Here is an 18,365-nt window from a genome sequence, read left to right on the forward strand (position 1 = left end):
TCGATTATAAATCACGGTCCCTAAATCCGGAGTAAAAAGATTGTTTAGATAACGGGATAATCATTTTTTTAAACCACATTTATTCTTTTTGAAGCCAAGATTTACAATAACGGGGTATAAGTACGCAGCCGTGACGTGCTCTTGTATATAATATATTTTTATATCCTGGTATTTTGCAGTTATTTTTCATTTAAATTAGGTAAACATTCAGTACACCCAACCCACTCCAAGCTTTCCCAGTTTAAAATATTAATGCACAAGGACTCGCGTGATATCATAGTTTGTTGTTTTTTTTAATCGTGAGCATCTTTTTTTTTTAATAAGGTCAACACCATTGGACAGGTTTCAGAATCATTTGCATCTTTCATTTGAAATATTATAGAAAATAACGAAGAGACTGGATATTTCGACATATAGATTATGACCATCAACGTAGGAAACGAAAACACGATTTTGTATATTCCGTCACGGAATAATACCACATATTCCTTGTAAGTTCGGAAAAAAGTTTTCTTTATTGGTTACCCTGCTGGACTTGCAACCAGATAAGTGGTGGATTAAATCCTGCCCAGAGCGGGCTGGATCGGCCTCTGTGGTATATTCTGTCCTCGACACTTTATTCCAATTCCCACTGTTACAATTAACCTTTAATGTTTTGATGTACTGATAAGTACCTGTCTATGTGGAACTCTTTCATCTTCAGTCTGAGACGTACATAACGTATGATACATATATCTGGTTCAGTTCTAAACAACTGCATCTTAATTACGTGCAAATTATGCCAGAACAGGGAAGACGGAGGCCGCTATTGCCGTTCCTTGTATGGCGCACACTATGAACCATTACAGCACCTTTTTTTAACAAATGAACGAATCTTCAAGTTCCTCTTACCGACCATGCTTGTTCCGATTGAATAACGGACACATTTCATCTATGCAATGATGCTTTATTATGAGTGTTACGGTAATGTTGATTCAACATAGAAGTCGCCTACATTAATTTACCCCAAGTCTTTAAAAGGCGAGCCAATTAAATTACGTTTCTATTTATAATAGAGACCGAGGATTTTTTTGTAGATTACTGTTCGTGTATAAAAGTTCCATATTCTATTGAAAGCAACGCTTAGCAAATCTAGTCTCGTTGTTGCAACCCAGCACAAACATTACTTCCCTTTTTAGACATATAATGAACCTTATTTAATCCACCACTTACATACCAATGCGTAAGTGATCACCTAGATATAAAGAGTACGCAAGTAATTCCAACAGCGTCGCGTAGCAACCACCCAAGCAACAAACGTAACAAATTGCAGGGGAGGGGGGAGTGGGGACCAAAATTTCCATCAAACTACTTTTTGTATTAGAAAGGGGCCCAGAATTATATTTTGCAGAGGGAGGGGCAGAATTTATAACAGGATACAAATCTTTTATTTCTGAAAATTGCTTTTTGGTAGTATATATGCATAGTTAGTGACCAATGAATATATATATATATATATATATATATATATATATATATATATATATATATATATATAATAATAATAATAATAATAATAAACTGACTACGAACAGTGCAAAACTAATATCTAGCTAGCCTAAGCGTTTTCGACTCTTTAATGAGTTCTTTTTCAAAGGTAAATTCAAAACGTAGGCAAGACAAACAAATAAAACAGACAACCGTTGTCCTTGTAGAACTTCACACGACTATGACTTGTTGCGGATGCTGAAAGATATTTTATATTGACCTAGAAATCGATGAGTCATAGCGTCATCTGTTATTTTATGTAAATTTATGTACGCACAAATTATATCCCGGATATTTCATTGTTATAGTTGTAATTATGTTATTGGGTGACTAATAAGCAAATTTAGAGAATTATTGAAAAGAGTACATGCCGGCTGCAAAAAGGTAATTCACAAATAAAATTAATTAAAGTGTGTGTGTGTGTGTGTGTGTGTGTGTGTGTGTGTGTGTTTTGGCTTGTCTTAGGAGGTTGAGTATCGCTTTGCATTCTCCAGCTAATATCTTTGTAAAACCAAGTGATATATTCCAACAGCCCATATTTCCTTAGAAATCACATCTTTTTTCTGTTACATCTAAGCATTAAAGTGGTCGAGTGTGTGCAAATAACTTAATACGTGACATGTCAAGTTTGCACCTTAAGCCTAACAACAATGGAAAGGGTTTGTACCTGGCAAATATATGGAGAAAGGATAACGTTATCCGAGCTTCTTTCCGCACGGTTCAGGTGCAGCAGAGACAGAGAGGATATGGTCATAGAAACCGTATATTCATTGACTTTCATCATATCCCAATGGAGTTTAATACAAATAGTTAATATTCAAACATTTAACCAGGTATGAGTGCATAATATTTGTATTTCGTTGTATGAATATTTCATAAAAAAATAGAAATGAGTTAGCTCAGGGTATTTCACACAGATAATATATCTTGGAGCTTTTAATCAAATCTTGTCAAGGGCATGAAGTATAGCGTAATACAGTCTGAAAATGCTTTACTAAAATCTTTTCGAATACGGACAGGAATTGAGGTTTATATTTAAGCATACATATGTAATTAGTCATCATTTTAGAAGGAGTATGTGCCCCTTATTCAATACAAATATAAGTGGTTGTTTTCTTTGTTCCCTAAAATACCCCCACCCTCACCGACTAATACTATCCTGTTTCCAGAAAGCGCGATGTATTTTTCCCCTTTGCATTAAGATGCCTGTGTTCCCTCATTCCCCAATAAGGGCCTCTGCTATGGCATTTGTACGATATCTGTACCTTGATTTGTAATGGTTTACATGTATATCGAAGTCTGATTTATATTGGTTTACGTGTATATTGAAGTCTGACTTACACTGGTTTACATGTATATCGAAGTCTGATTTATATTGGTTTACATGTATATCGAAGTCTGATTTATATTGGTTTACGTGTATATCGAAGTCTGACTTACATTGACTTACATGTGTATCGAAGTTTGATTTATATTGGTTTACGTGTAGAATGAAGTCTGATTTATATTGGTTTACGTGTATATTGAAGTCTGATTTACACTGGTTTACGTGTATATTGAAGTAAGATTTATATTGGTTTACGTGTATACTGAAGTCTGATTTACACTGGTTTACGTGTATATTGAAGTAAGATTTATATTGGTTTACGTGTATATTGAAGTCTGATTTACATTGGTTTACGTGTATATTGAAGTCTGATTTATATTGGTTTACGAGTATATTGAAGTCTGATTTACACTGGTTTACGTGTATATTGAAGTAAGATTTATATTGGTTTACGTGTATATTGAAGTCTGACTTACATTGGTTTACGTGTATATTGAAGTTTTCTTTTATATTGGTTTACGAGTATACTGAATTCTGATTTACATGTATATCGAAGTTTGATTTACGTATATATTGAAGTCTGATTTATATTGGGTTACATATATATTAAACTCTGATTTATATTGATTTACATGTATATTGAAGACAATTCGGAAAAAATGAATTTTATTATTTGTATTTAAATTGTAATGGCGGAATGGTGTGTTGGTGGATAGGGCACGATTACTTAGGGGATTAACCATTGTACGGTACTGTATTGTATTGCACAAAACTTTCGAGTACAAGTGTACGTCTCGTGATAGAGTAAGACATATACTACAAAAACACTGGCGGAGGGGTCACTTTTTCTTATAGTATAACACCCCCTTTTTCCCTTACCCATTCCCTCTGTAAAACGTATTGCTTCATAAAACTTCCAAAGTATGTGAGTAAAATCTTAGACTGAAGTAAAAAGAACAGAAAAAGGTAATGTTTTGTAAATACATACTTAGCTAGGAAAATAAATACGGACCATGTTTTTAATTGAAGCAAGACAATTTACCAAAATAGTAAAATTCGTACTCCACTTTGGTCAGGGCCATTTGTAGCTTTAAAACGCTGTGGCTCTATCTCATACAGTCTAGCCCTGTGGATCCGAACTGGATTCGAATAATCTGCAGTTCGGATAATCGACATGCTATTCATCGGATTAACCAATATATATACTATTTTGCTTTGAATATTCGAGGTTTGGTTGCATTTAAAAAGGTTATATTGCTCTTGAAGCGGAATAATGTTGGGAAAAACTTTAAACATAAACGACTAATCGAGTACAGATTTTACTAAGTCCATTCGTGTACGATGATGAGACGAACAATAAACAAATTAATTAACTGATTGTCATGATTAAATGCATGCTTTTCCTGTCCAAAAAAGGTTGAATTTTTATTTTTATTTTTTGGCTTTGAATACAGTATCTTTGTTTTTGTTATTCTTTTGACGGTCCCATGAGAAATGGAAAAACAAAATTATTGTTAATTTTGTTTAGAAATTGACATAGCTTTTGCCCGGAGTTTATGTTCTAGAAAAGCACAGATTGTAGAAACCTTTGTTATCTAATTGTTTCTGAGCCCGCACTACGTCCCCACTCCAAATATAAATAAATGTAAACTCGATCGTTCGAAATCCCTATTATTCAAACAGTATTTTTTCTTTGCGTTCCTGATGAATTTGGATAATCAATAAATCTGTATTTACTGTGTATCTCATGAAGCAGCTCAAATACCCAGAAGTAACGTGTCATTTAGCCCATTTCAATTTACTGCCACGGCTGTTCTTTATGTGACAGACTTTCGTAAGTATCTTTTTGCATTCGGACAGGAGAGAAAAATAACATGAACACAAAATAAGAAAGAAAAAAAAAACAGATACAAAGGGCAAATTTACTTAATGTAGTAATAGAATAATACAAGTGGCATTCAGTCTTTTGGTGTTTACAAATACCTAATATAGTAATAGAAAAACACGAGAAGCGCCCTGTCTTTGGTGTTTACAAAAATAAATGGATTCAATTTAGATAGTTCTAGTTATTTAGGGCTTGACAGACACCAAACAGTGTCTGCTATCTCTGTCATAAGTGGCCTGTTGCAAAGACCTTCTTTGACAAAACACCGAATTACAATTAAAACTTAAGAACTACATAACACAACACTTTTCAAATCCTAACAAACACAACGCAATCATCTGCTGTCTGTGTTTCCTACATAAAACAAATAAGAAATAAACAAAATTGTATCCATTGTTTTCACGTGACTTCACAAAACATGTACACTTCCATATCCGCCATTTTGATTCCCTAGCCACGTATACCGGCACGTAACAACAATCAACATCGTTCTTCCCACATAATAATGAAATCATGTCACATTTTGTGCGTAAGTATACCCAAATGCATCACATTTTGTTGTGCATGCCAACTGCACGAGACTGAATGTGTGACATTTTTCCTTTTCTCGAATAAAAAACATTGAATTTCCACCACCTTTATTATTCTTTCATAAACAAGTAGAGCTATCAAAAAACAGACGTATAAACAAATGGATACACAAACACATAGAAACATGTTATGATTTTTAATTTTCTTGGGCTGAATTCAATTATTTGGTTATCGTTCAAGTTTTTAAAAAAAACAATCGTGAATGTATAATTTAGTATTTCTAAAAGCATATCAAGAATTACTCGGTTTTGACATTCGACATAAAGTCATGAGGCACATGTTTCATTTTAGTACACTCAAGATGGAACGTCATTGAACAGTTCTCCCTTTTCATTCAAAACCATCCTCCATCCATGATGTCCACCACAAATACAATATTTGATCGTACTAATTAAAACTAGCATGTCAGCCATCTTTGGCACAAACACTTGTTTTCGTGAAATGTATTTGTACATAAAAGTTCTGGCATAATACACATCCTATGAAATTTTAATTCCGTAACTGATATAGTATCCCGAAGATAAGTGTCAGGAAATAGTCTTTCAACATGACAATATTGAAGACATCATACAAAATATTTGTTAAAATCGCAAATCGTCCGTTTTTAATATATATATATATATATATTAAAAAATAGCAGCATTTCTACTTGATAGCAACATGTCTGATCGCGGTTCAGCTTCACTATTCCGTCTTTCGATGTAAGCCAGGGAAATTTTTAGCTTTATTTTGTCTTTCGTGCTATACGGAAATTGAATTTCCAGAACGATCTATGCATAATTTCGATGAAGTAAGTATCCGTATCGACAATTAAATCAGTTTTGATCTTGAAATACGTGATGACTGGTCATTTTTGTCGGGGAATCAAATTGCAGCGCAAAATGCGCGCGCCTTGCATTGTGGGTATTTGCGTACACAATTGTGTCGTCTGTGAAAACAACCTATATCGACATCTTTGGAATCGTCACAAGTACCAGCTAGTCCTTTATGAAGGTATCCGAATGGTGAAGACATAAAGTAAACATTGAACAACTCATCTGGTATTACATCCATCTGTTGACCCTAAAATACTTATTAATGCATATTTTTTCTGCTCTTTCCTGGAGACCTGCATACCAGTAATGAATTTTATTCTTTATCGAAATGAACGCAGTTTTTGAAAACCACTACAGGAAGTAAAGTGTTAACATAATTAAATTCGGGATTTTTATGTAATATAACACAATTTATAGATATGATTCCGTACTGCCAAGGTTACTTGCAACAAAAATTCTGGTGACATTATTCATGTACAATTATTTTCATAAAATATAGCCTATGCTGAATTTTGTTATGTTTAGTTCATGCTATTGCTTAAAAAATTGAAGATTGTTATGTTTAGTTCATGCTATTGCTTAAAAAATTGAAGATTGTTATATTTAGTTCATGCTATTGCTTAAAAAATTGAAGATTGTTATATTTAGTTCATGCTATTGCTTAAAAAATTGAAGATTGTTATGTTTAGTTCATGCTATTGCTTAAAAAATTGAAGATTGTTATGTTTAGTTCATGCTATTGCTTAAAAAATTGAAGATTGTTATGTTTAGTTCATGATATTGCTTAAAAAATTGAAGATTGTTATGTTTAGTTCATGCTATTGCTTAAAAAATTGAAGATTGTTATATTTAGTTCATGGTACTGCATCAAAAAATTGAATCTTGTTATGTTTAGTCTAAGTTATTGCTTAACAAAATTTTAAAAAGTCGAGGTTGAGTTCGCACCAGTACAAGAACCCATAGATAACGATGAAAATATATAAGAAAATCAATAAGTGTAATGAAAACTGTGAGGTGTGTTAGAATAGTCGTGGGTTTAAGTCCACAAGATCGTGATTTTTTTCCATGCCACAGATAATTTTTAAAAAAATCGAGCTCCACGATCGGAATCAATAACGGCTTTTGTCATACACCTGCTGCCGCAAGGAAAATGTTTCTAGTGCGAGTTCGATATCTGAAGCCGTCATTCGCTGTCCTAAAATAAGTATAGATCCAGGCCGTAACTGATAACGATCCCTATATGTTGTTGCCATGCTCATTTATATCACAAAACAAATTAGATATGGTATGCGGGTAGCTAGATTGGTAGTATGGTAGGTACGTGGACTAACTTAGTGCAATTCATTTGTGACTTATGAATGTCTTTGCAACCTATTTACATTGACTGTACCTAGGTACTGTGTAGATATATGATCGCTACCTATAACTTACATACAGAAGGAATTATTGATCAAATAGATAGGATTTTGAAAGATTCAAATAAATCGGCATTTCATTATTATACGAGCGGTCTTATGCCTGACATGTGGTGTGTGTGTGTGTGAGAGAGAGAGAGAGAGACAGATGGGAGGGGGCGCGCTGCCTTATCGTTTGCATTTGACATTCATAGGTCGAAAGGAAAAACAAACATACTTATACTTCTCACACACACACGTCGTAATGAATTTAATCATAACAAAATATTTCTTTCAAAAATTGTCATCAGTATTTATGGTGTTCTTGCATGGATAATGAAAACGTTAATAATAAAAAAAATAGAACAGAACATTACAAACTCAGCTAACAACAAAGCATTGTCATATCAAGAATTGTGAAATAATAAGACCCATGTGTCTCGATTCACTATAGACGTCTGAAGAAAACCCATGTGTCTCGATTCACTATAAACGTCTGAAGAAAACCTATGTGTCTCGATTCACTATAAACGTCTGAAGAAAACCCATGTGTCTCAATTCACTATAGACGTCTGAAGAAAACCCATGTGTCTCGATTCACTGTATACGTTCGAATAATACCCATATGTTTATATTCACTGTAGACATCCTAAAAAGACCCATTTGTCTCGATTCACTATAGACGTCCAGTTATACCTCAAATATAAAAGGTACATTTCCTAATTCTACCGCAGCTCAATTCTTTTTGGATCCATCTTTCTTTCTTTTCTTTTTTTGGGTACACATAATCCACTCAAGGGATCGAAAATGTTCAAGTCATTCTGATTAATTCTCTAGTCGATATTGTTTATGGGAGTGTGGAAGCCATATTGGAACTCGCATTCAACACTCCAGCTCTAGTGTTGCTTTAGAGACATTCTCAAGGAACATCGACATGCGGAGAGAGATAGAGTGATGAAGGGATGGATAGTTGGATGGTTGGATCGATAGATGGTTAGATTGAATGATAGATTGCTTGATATATATATATATATATATATATATATATATATATATATATATATATATATATATATATGACTGGACGGGAAACAGGATAATGATATGAGAGAGAGAGAGAGAGAGAGAGAGAGAGAGAGAGATGTACGGATAGAGCGGGAAAAAAATGCATGTTTATAAACATCGAGATATTTAAAAGTTATGACAGGAAACGAAAAAATAGACAGCCACCCAAGCAGACAGACAACATAATGACACAAAAAGAGAGACAGGTGTACAGAAAATGATAATGATACGTCGATAAGAGAAATATAAAAAAACATACAGACGAAGGGCTTGATAGAGGTGAAGACGTACGGATATAATATTAAATCAAAAGAAAAATGAAGATGGCCATTCTTTCACCATCAGGCATAAACGAAATATAATTATTTTTTTAAAACACTGAAATGAAGTGCCTTGAGCAGTTACCCAAAAAACGAGAGAACAAAATAATTACCAGCAGACATGAAAGCAGATTTATCTTGACTGTTACCACAAGCAATCTAAACAAATATACACCCCACACATTCTACATTAGCACTCCATACACGGTACATATACATTATACTCATAGGCTATGGAATGCATTTATTCCAAGCTCTAAGTATACCAGGTGATATTTAATGTCAGGACAACTTTATCAATATGCTTTAGCTGATATACCTGGGGAATGCATTAGCGCCTAATGGTATATATATATATATATATATATATATATATATATATATATATATATATATATATATATATATATATATATAATTTCTACTATCGAAAGACCTTCAAAACTTCAAAATTGAAAGCTATTTCTACTAAATATGATCTTCGGTTGGGCATGGAAACTGTCATGTTAATCCTAACTCGCAATGATGTACCTGTAGGTATACCTACACAGGTGTCAGTATATTTTGTACATTAGTTCATATACAGCACTTACCAACGATATTTACTAGGCTGAAATACAAACCAAAGACAATACACATTGAGTAAACACGTGAAATGTTTAAATGTGCATTGTAAAGCGGGTCATTTAGCTGTAATTTAACACTGTTACTTACCCCGCGTTCCACCATGGGGTCTTCTACCGTTAGTCAATCCTTCTGCAACTAGTTTCGAATTAAAAGCTATTTCCACTAATCTCAACCTTGGTCTTTTCACTTCACCTTTGCCATTAGCACTTCGTGTCATTCTGTTTGTCATGTTTAAGTCACCATTTTCTCAAAAACTGTCGATTTACCCATGATTTTTCCGAAGTTAAATATACTCAGAACAACTATGCCTTTGATGTACTTAGAGCGCGTAAATGTACCTGTGCGCGTTATCTATCTTCTCAATACACAGGTATGCCTCACAGGTAAGAGTCGATTATTAGAAGCCGCCATAATGTTGACCATGGTTGTCAATGGTACCGTGCACTGAGAAAAGCTGTACTGTACTTGTATTTAAAGCATTTGTGTTGCTGGAAAATGCCCTGAAGAGGCGTCGGTAAGGAATATTGTATTCTGATCTGTTTATTTTAAAAGCTCATTCACACAGTATGAGCCCTGATGAATTAGAGGTCATTAATAACTTCGAGACCTGTCAATTTAGAACATCGTCGTTCTTTTCTTTGCTCACACATATTGCACAAAACATGAGAGTTGAAAGATTCAGTTTGTCTTGCGTAATTTTGTATTAAAATCTTTACATTGCAACCTCTACTATCGTAAGGTCTTGAAAATTTCAAATTAATTTAACACTATTGATGGTGTAAGGGTAGTGATTCAAACTTTAAAAAGCTGTAACTAAACTTCTGATATAAAATCTTTTCTGCTATATTATATTCTCCTCCTCCTTTCATCCTCCCTAATTGTCATAATCATCGTCGTTGTCGTCTTCATATTATTTTCGTGAGCACTGTCGTCGTTGTTCACGTTGTCAACATACCCACTATTGTTGAGAGTATGAATTACAGCTGAAAACTACTTGCTTGTTTATTTAAAATAGTAAAAAAAGCTTATTAGGTTGCGCTGGGATTAGTCCTGAGTTAAACTAAAAAAAAACCAAAACAATACAAGAACAAGTATGAATTTTGAACAAAAAACCCAAAAACAATACAAGAACAAGTATGAATTTTGAACAAAAAACCCAAAACAATACAAGAACAAATACTAATTTTAAAAAGACCCCAGTAAAATGGCTTATCGTTTGACTAGTTTACGTACAACCTCTGGAATGAGCTAAGATAGTATGCTTATTTTGGCAACTCTACGACCTTGAATTCAATCCCTTATTTTGTTACGGGCAGTGGTAAGTGGTTGTCCATATCAAAGTTTGGTATTTTGTTCTATTTTGCCAAATTTTCATTCATACAGATGGTGAACGGATAACATTATAACACTATGGCAGTTTTGCGCACAGTTACATGCTGACAATACACACAACGACTTTTATCTTTGTATTGTCAAGGTTTGTAATTATTACTTTTAAATTTGTTATATAATTTGTTTCCGAAAATTGGAAGGAGAAACATAATAGACCATGCTGATAGGCTTTGGTATTCTCAATGAGAATTTGTACAATCTGCAATCTGTAAAAAATAAACACAAAGTCAGTAGTGACAAAGATGGTAAAATTCGCAGTATTCTGTCCTAACCATGAAATATTACGGGACTTATGGTACAAATAAACATGCTGGTGATGTCCAATGCAATGATGATAAGACAGATACATTTCTGCTACCCGCTTACTGTGTTGGAAACCAATATATCCAAACACGGAATGGGCATGGTTAGATTATGAGGGCGAAATGCCACAAAAACAGTCACTGAAATAAAGCGTCATAGGCAAATAAAATCGATATTATTTTAACCTAAATGTACATGTTTCAAGGTCCGTGTGATGTGTCTTCAGTAAACGTTAACTTGAAAATACTTAGTAGCAAAATTTTATTTTCCTTAAGAAGGAAAAGTTTTTGTCATAATTTCGACAGTTCGAATTATGGTTTATACCATTGTGTATTGCATTTGTTTACTTTCCCCACCCGACCCTATTCCCCCTCCAGACCCACCCCACCCCTCTTGAGCAAAGGACTGCCTACCCGTATTATCTTTCTTTTACTGTGAAGTGTCGTAATAAAATGACATGATATTAAGATTAAAATAATATTTATTTGTCAACCATAGGATGTGTGCATTTACGTACAGCCACGAATTTATCTATATCACAACCACAGGATACAAATGTGTGCATTTACGTACAGCAACGAATTTATCTATATCACAACCATAGGATACAAATGTGTGCATTTACGTACAGCAACGAATTTATCTATATCACAACCATAGGATACAAATGTGTGCATTTACGTACAGCAACGAATTTATCTATATCACAACCATAGGATACAAATGTGTGCATTTACGTACAGCAACGAATTTATCTATATCACAACTTTTATCCGCTAACATCGAATAACGAATTCATGAGTTAGTGACGTGGAGGCAGTTCCGGATAGAAATAGTTTCAACCTATATAATGTTATAAGAGTCAAATAAAACTAAAGGTATGTACCCTAACGTACCTCAAAAGATCGGATTAGTGGTATGTTTCTATATGCATATATTACAGGTTATATAGCAAGTAAAATTTCATGTCACATATTCATTTACAAACAACTTCATCTGTCTATAAGTGAATAACATACTAAATTAAAACTAACATGTAAACATGTTGCCTTGTCAGCATCATACATTTGTTTATTTTCTGTCTTTAGTATTTTCAGCAACGACGTTTTGATAAAAAATTTTTTTTTACCTTCAGTGCCATATCCAGCTGTTAACTTATATTATTGTGTTGAGGAAAGCGCTATGCAAATGATAAATATAGAATTCTACAACATATATACAAATATATAACTGATACCGGATGATTTCAATATCGTATCCTACTCATCCCTTATATGTTTTTACTACAAAGTTGTCATGTTGAAATATGTTGCAATATTTGTGTTATGTAGGAAGAGGGGTAATTTAAGTAGTTAGAAGGTGTGCCCAATCCGAGTCTGGGTGATTGCTTTCTGTGACAAAATACAGATAATTATGGGTAATTAACTTCATGTGCACATAGATCACTGACATTAAATAAGAAAATATCAAACTAACTTTCAGAACATTACTGGAATTTATGCAGATTATTCCACTATGTACAGAAAACACAAATACAATCATCTTGTAAAAATTAGTCGCCATTACGATAAAACAATAAATGTCATACACTTATAATTGTCCGAATGCAGTAAATATGCTTATATTAGCAATAATTAGCAAAATTAAATTTGCTAATGAGTGTAGATTTGTATCTTGCTTTCAGTTACCCCATGAAGAAAGTTTTAACAGAATTAATATATACAGTGACGTGCCAGAATTGACGCAACGTTTGCTGGCGTCACGACATCGTTTATTTTATGTTTTTCTTCAAAGGAAAACGTAAACGTTTTTGTGCCTGGACAAATGCTTGAGATATTTGTTATACCAATGCACCAGTATAAAGGAAATGGTCTGCTCTTGAAAGATCTTAAATGTCAAATTCATCCGCAAATAGAGGTCAAGCCGACGGATCATACCTTGAACGATTCTCAGATATTAAGCATCTCTGAAAAAGTTACAGTTTTAAGATAAAGTTGTTTGCACTGGCAGCATGCAGTCTGGAGAGAATTTTGGCATACCGCCATGCTACTTTCATAAATGTGAAAAAACTTCCGGTTACACAAGATATGCTTTTCTGCATGTTACTGCGCCAACATAAAAACTGTGATATATTTTTGTCTCGCAGATATAGTCTAGGTGGTCCGAATGATTTCGAATCCATATTCACAAGTCTACCATTTCATAGCTCGTGTGTAAATCTGAACAAGAAAATGTGGAAAACAGCGTCCGCCGTGAACGGAGAAACCTCTTTGACGCAAGAGGAGATCGTCATCTTCTAAGAGTGTTGACGCAAACAAACTGTACGAAGGTCTGATAGAGATACCAGATAATTATAACCAATATGTACAGGTGGACAGTTCGTAGCTGATTACATGATTATGGTTTCAAGAAATGGCACTGATGGTAGCTGCAAATCACAGAAAAATCGCATGACATGGTGCAAGGAAAAGAGACATTGCAAAGTTGAAATACACTGGAATAAAATAACATTTTCCTATGAAATCCAGATCCTCATCTCCGAAGAAAACTATCCATGTGTGTCTAGAACCAAGGAAGTAGCTTAGTGACCCGAATGCCTATGTCAGGATAGATTCCATGTTTTAGGGCCGCATGCCTTATCAAAATTAAATATATATAAAACTGAGGGAAATATTAATCGCAAGAAGTATATTCATAACTTCGTTTACGGCCAGTTTTGCAAACTAAAAATTCACATGTTAGGATGAAAATGCATATTGTAACATTTGTATTTAGTTTCGTGCCTGGAAACAGGAAAACAATTGTGAAATTCTTGAATCACCATCACAATCACTCACCGTAGCATAATTTGAAAATATATGTCATATTCTCAAATTCAGACGTAGAAATTGTGTTTTTAAAATTTAGTACTCATTTTCTTAAAGTGAAGTCTATTCAGTCCTGGTTATTGAATGATCTGCACCTTACTTCTCATCAAGAAACTTCCAGACGCAAAATTATCGATCGCTATTGACTTTTACAATTCGGACCAAGTACTAAATCGGGTCAAAAAAAGAGTACGTCGAGTCTAATCGTCACACTACAGGGTATTACAAACTTGTTTATCAACATACGCATCTTTCATTGTGACATCACAGCGCGCGACATTCTATCCGGATTGTACTGGTACACACATAAAGGTTGATCTAGTCCGAAAATGTCCACGTGCTTTAACATTGACTTTCTCGTAGGTAGTTCTCGAGGCGTATAAATAATGACCTTCCAAACAAATACGGATGCATGAAGATCCAAACAAAGTGAATAACTGTCATTTAAAGATATGAAAAATCAAATCCTAAAATATGACACCCATTGCTGAAAGAATCGCTGTTGAACGCACACATGGCCAGTATGATTTTTACTTTACTGCATCAAAGCTTTATACAGCATCATTCCCAGGAGACTTAGACGTGTTATAAAGTCCGGAGGCCATGTTATATAATACTGAAAACGACAGGGAAGTATAATGCTTAGATGTTTAGTTATTCTGCTTTAATGGTCCGCATTAAGTGTTGGTGACGTCGTCGTCTACTGTGAGCTGCGTTAATTGTAGCTCGTACTGTAGAGCTCAGTAAAGCTATGTAATATTTCGTTCTTTGATGAGTTGGAAGTATTCACACAAATTAATAATATACTTTCTAATGTGATAAAAAATTAACAAATGCAATTACCGAAGATAATTACAGGTTAATACGAAAGAGAGAGAGAGAGAGAGAGAGAATATGTATACATACGCCGTTCGTTCCTTGTTTTTCTAGAAGACCAAATGCCTCTCAGGTGCCGTGGTAGATCAGTGATTAGTGTGCGACACTCACGACCAGAAGGACGCTGGTTGGAAACCCGCATTTGACTATAGGCCATGTCTGCTCTTAGGTGTTTCTTAGACAAGTGAATTTTAAACTAAATTGTGTCTTGTTTGTCGGCGAGGTTGCGTTAAAAGGGTCAGTACCAGAGGATGAAGTAAGACTGGGACTAAAGTTCTTCTGTCCGAGTTTATATTTGAAATCACCTCTCGCTGACACCCAATCCAATGTCATAGGCCGGTAACTAGCTAAACATGTGTTTCCGTATTGGCAATTCAGTGACGTCATTCGCACAACATTGACGTTATTCCCATCAGGGCTAGTTTGCAAACTCTCCTCTAAATTACAGTGGTTGGTTTGTATATTCGCATTGGCCGATACATAACGGGGGAAAAGTACTAAGATTCCGTGCTTATACTTTGACGGAGGAGGATTGTTATCTGTGGTCTCATCAACACCGTGAGAAGTGAGAAGCAGTTGTAAGCATAAATTTGCCTATGTGTGATAGTAGAGTCAAGTAAACGGTGAACTTGTATGCATTGGCAACAAGGAGAATGGAGAGAATGCTCACATACCTCCATCTTGCTTTCTTTTATCGTTATTTAAATTTCGTTTATATGTAGCATTAGTACAACAAATAACGCTGCCAAAAGCAGATTTTTGATTGAAATAGCTGCTCACATTTACTAGAGAAATGAACTAAAACTAGTCGAAAGTATTAGCGTCTGAATGCTTAAAAACATGAATTGTAAAATAATGGAAAAAAAATGTTTTTGCGCTTTTTTCAATTTATCTATTAAGTCCAAAATGAGAAACTGACTAAACGAACTTGAAGTTTTATGAACTATGTACATTTGAGGTTCCACTCCACAACTTCATAATTTGCACAGATATTTGATTATTAAGAAAATAATTTCTTAGTGTTTTTTTGACTGATTATCCTGTGTGACGGTTGCACGCATGGGGGGGGGGGGTGTCTTCCAATATATATTAATTAAATTATGATGAAAAATAAACCCCGGCTCGTGGGGTTAGAAAGTTAAATTAGTGACGAGGTAGATTTACAGCTCTGAGCCCCCAGTCAGCAATGCCGACGGCTAAATTATAGAGAACACGAAGATGAAATTCAATTAATAACAATTTAATAAATTCGATAATTTAAAACGATAAACTCTCAATCACCCGTCTTTCCCTCGACCAAGTGACAGCCTAATTCATCCCGTGTTTTACAGTATGAGTTCGATTCCCCCCCCCCGTCCTTGCGTCTACTCATCTCTTTCTTTCCCGTTAAGTCCCTCCTTCCTTCCGTTCCTCCAACACCTCCTTCGACTCCGTTTCCCTCTCAACTATCTCCTCCTCCAATTTCGTTCCCAATTTCCTCTTCCTCCCTTCTCTCCCCTTTTCCTCCTAGACTTCAACTTCTCTTGACTTCTCTCCTTTCTTCTCCTTTCCTCCGTCTCTCTATCTGAGACTACGGGACCAAACTGTAACTGGTCTGTCCCTCAAAGCTTCCTGTGAAAAACCACAAGGCGTTAACATATGCTTTATCGAATCTCACCTCACATTAGATCAACAATTAATCATCAGATAAGGCTATTACGGTTTCTGTCACGCATGCGTACACATCGAAATTCCCACACACTTCTTGCAGGGTAAACAATGGCGTAATAACACGGTATCAGCGAATTGTCATACAGACATCAATACAATGCGTCACATCAGTATATACACATATATATTTAATCTCGTTGTACTATAATATGACAACAATCAGACTCATGTCTGTACATTACACAAATATTCAACAATGGCAAAATCTATAATCACATGAACACATGTGCTAGTCTACTATAAAATACCCACATAGAGAATTACAATATTAACTCTTACGACGGCTAGCAAGCTATATAATTCTTTACAAATATCAACTCATTTCTTCAAAATATGCAAACATATTAACACCACAAAGTAATTCTTCGTACTACGATTCTAGTAATAATAAAGTATACATACGACCAACAATTAAAAATGCAGTCGCATTCCGCAAAGACCGAACAACTAGCTCACTGACCTTATTTGAAGCTGTCTGTACTTAGAATTTCCTGTTCTAAGATATTCCCGCCAATAACGAATGGCTGTTCGGAGTTACGCTATCCTCCTCTGGGCAAACTTTCTAGCGAACAAACTCTTGCCGGAAGACGCGGAGATATCATTCTACCCAAATCAGGGTCTCTCCCCATCTCGATTCTGATTGGGTGGCGCTGTGACACTGTCCAATCGTCCTAGCGGCCAGTTCAACCTGGCTGTCTGTCTGCAGGGAAAAGAAGTTAAGTGGGAGTCACTTCTTCGGGCAACTTCTTTTGATCTGGACAAACGTTTCCACATCTAGGTGATAATTGACTATCTGGCGGCCTCGCAGCTCCTAGGTCTGGCTCTCCACTTCTAGCCACGGCAATGTTACGTAAGGGATTAGTGGTAGCCTGCGGCAATGTTTAACATCAAACAATGGCTTGTCAGAATTACCTTGATTATGCATGTTTCAGACTGGGGCTACTCTGAGTCGGGGTAAACGTGACACCCTGGTTACTTACACTTGGTATATCTTAGACATTGTTAACATAGCTTTTATTTTAGTTTGTTTAGGCTATATTTGATAAGTGTAATTTTGGTTATAGAGTATACAGCTTGGCCTTCGTTTAGATGTGTATCTCACTAAAGACTATTAGCTCGTCTGGTCATTTTCACTTTCTGGACTTCAGAGTTAAATTGGGGAAAAATAATACCTTTTTGATAGCTTTTGTTTTAAATTTTATAATTCATAACTGCAATTTTAGACAAATTCATTTTCCGTATTTTAATAGCTGCTAAAGTCAATGTACTTTGGACAAATTAAAATTCAGTTTTCGAGAACAAGCGGACAGCCATTTAGATCACCTATTTGCTACAGGTAGCGCATTGTTTCCCTGATAACTACAGAGCAGAAATTTCAGTCACAGTACGGGATAATGTGAGTGGGTGGGACATCATGTCTGCGGCATGATGCCCCAGTGCTAGTCTTCACTATAAACGGCCACACTGCAGTCATCGTAGCGATATGACTGAAAAATTGTTAAAGCTACGTTAAAAATCAAAATAACACACACACACACACACACACACACACACACACACACACCACAACTTCACCACATGAACTAAGGCTAAGCTGTATAATCTAGAACACAGATGACATCCATCAATCATTCAACAAAATAACGGAAATTAAAAGATCTTAAAC

At 35.0% G+C, this 18,365-nt stretch overlaps 1 protein-coding gene across 5 annotated transcripts in view; it reads right to left on the reverse strand.

The window, feature by feature from the left end:
- LOC149798980 (uncharacterized) overlaps positions 1 to 15,246 on the reverse strand; it is a 72,178-nt gene extending 56,932 nt beyond the window's left edge. For 3 of the 5 annotated variants that reach the window (XM_089957894.1, XM_089957891.1, XM_089957896.1), the window contains exon 1: positions 9,639 to 9,966. In XM_089957894.1, the coding sequence (XP_089814020.1) occupies positions 9,639 to 9,780 (142 nt within the window). In that variant the 5' untranslated portion in view covers positions 9,781 to 9,966. Of the gene's footprint in view, positions 1 to 9,638; positions 9,967 to 15,019 lie in introns of those variants that run through there. The other 2 variants (XM_089957892.1, XM_089957893.1) reach the window with 2 other exon arrangements.
- Between the last annotated feature and the right edge of the window lie 3,119 nt (positions 15,247 to 18,365).

This window comes from Sinohyriopsis cumingii, chromosome 5 (assembly GCF_028554795.1).
Source record: "Sinohyriopsis cumingii isolate HCF-2022 chromosome 5, ASM2855479v2, whole genome shotgun sequence".
NCBI classification, from domain to species: Eukaryota; Metazoa; Mollusca; class Bivalvia; order Unionida; family Unionidae; genus Sinohyriopsis; species Sinohyriopsis cumingii.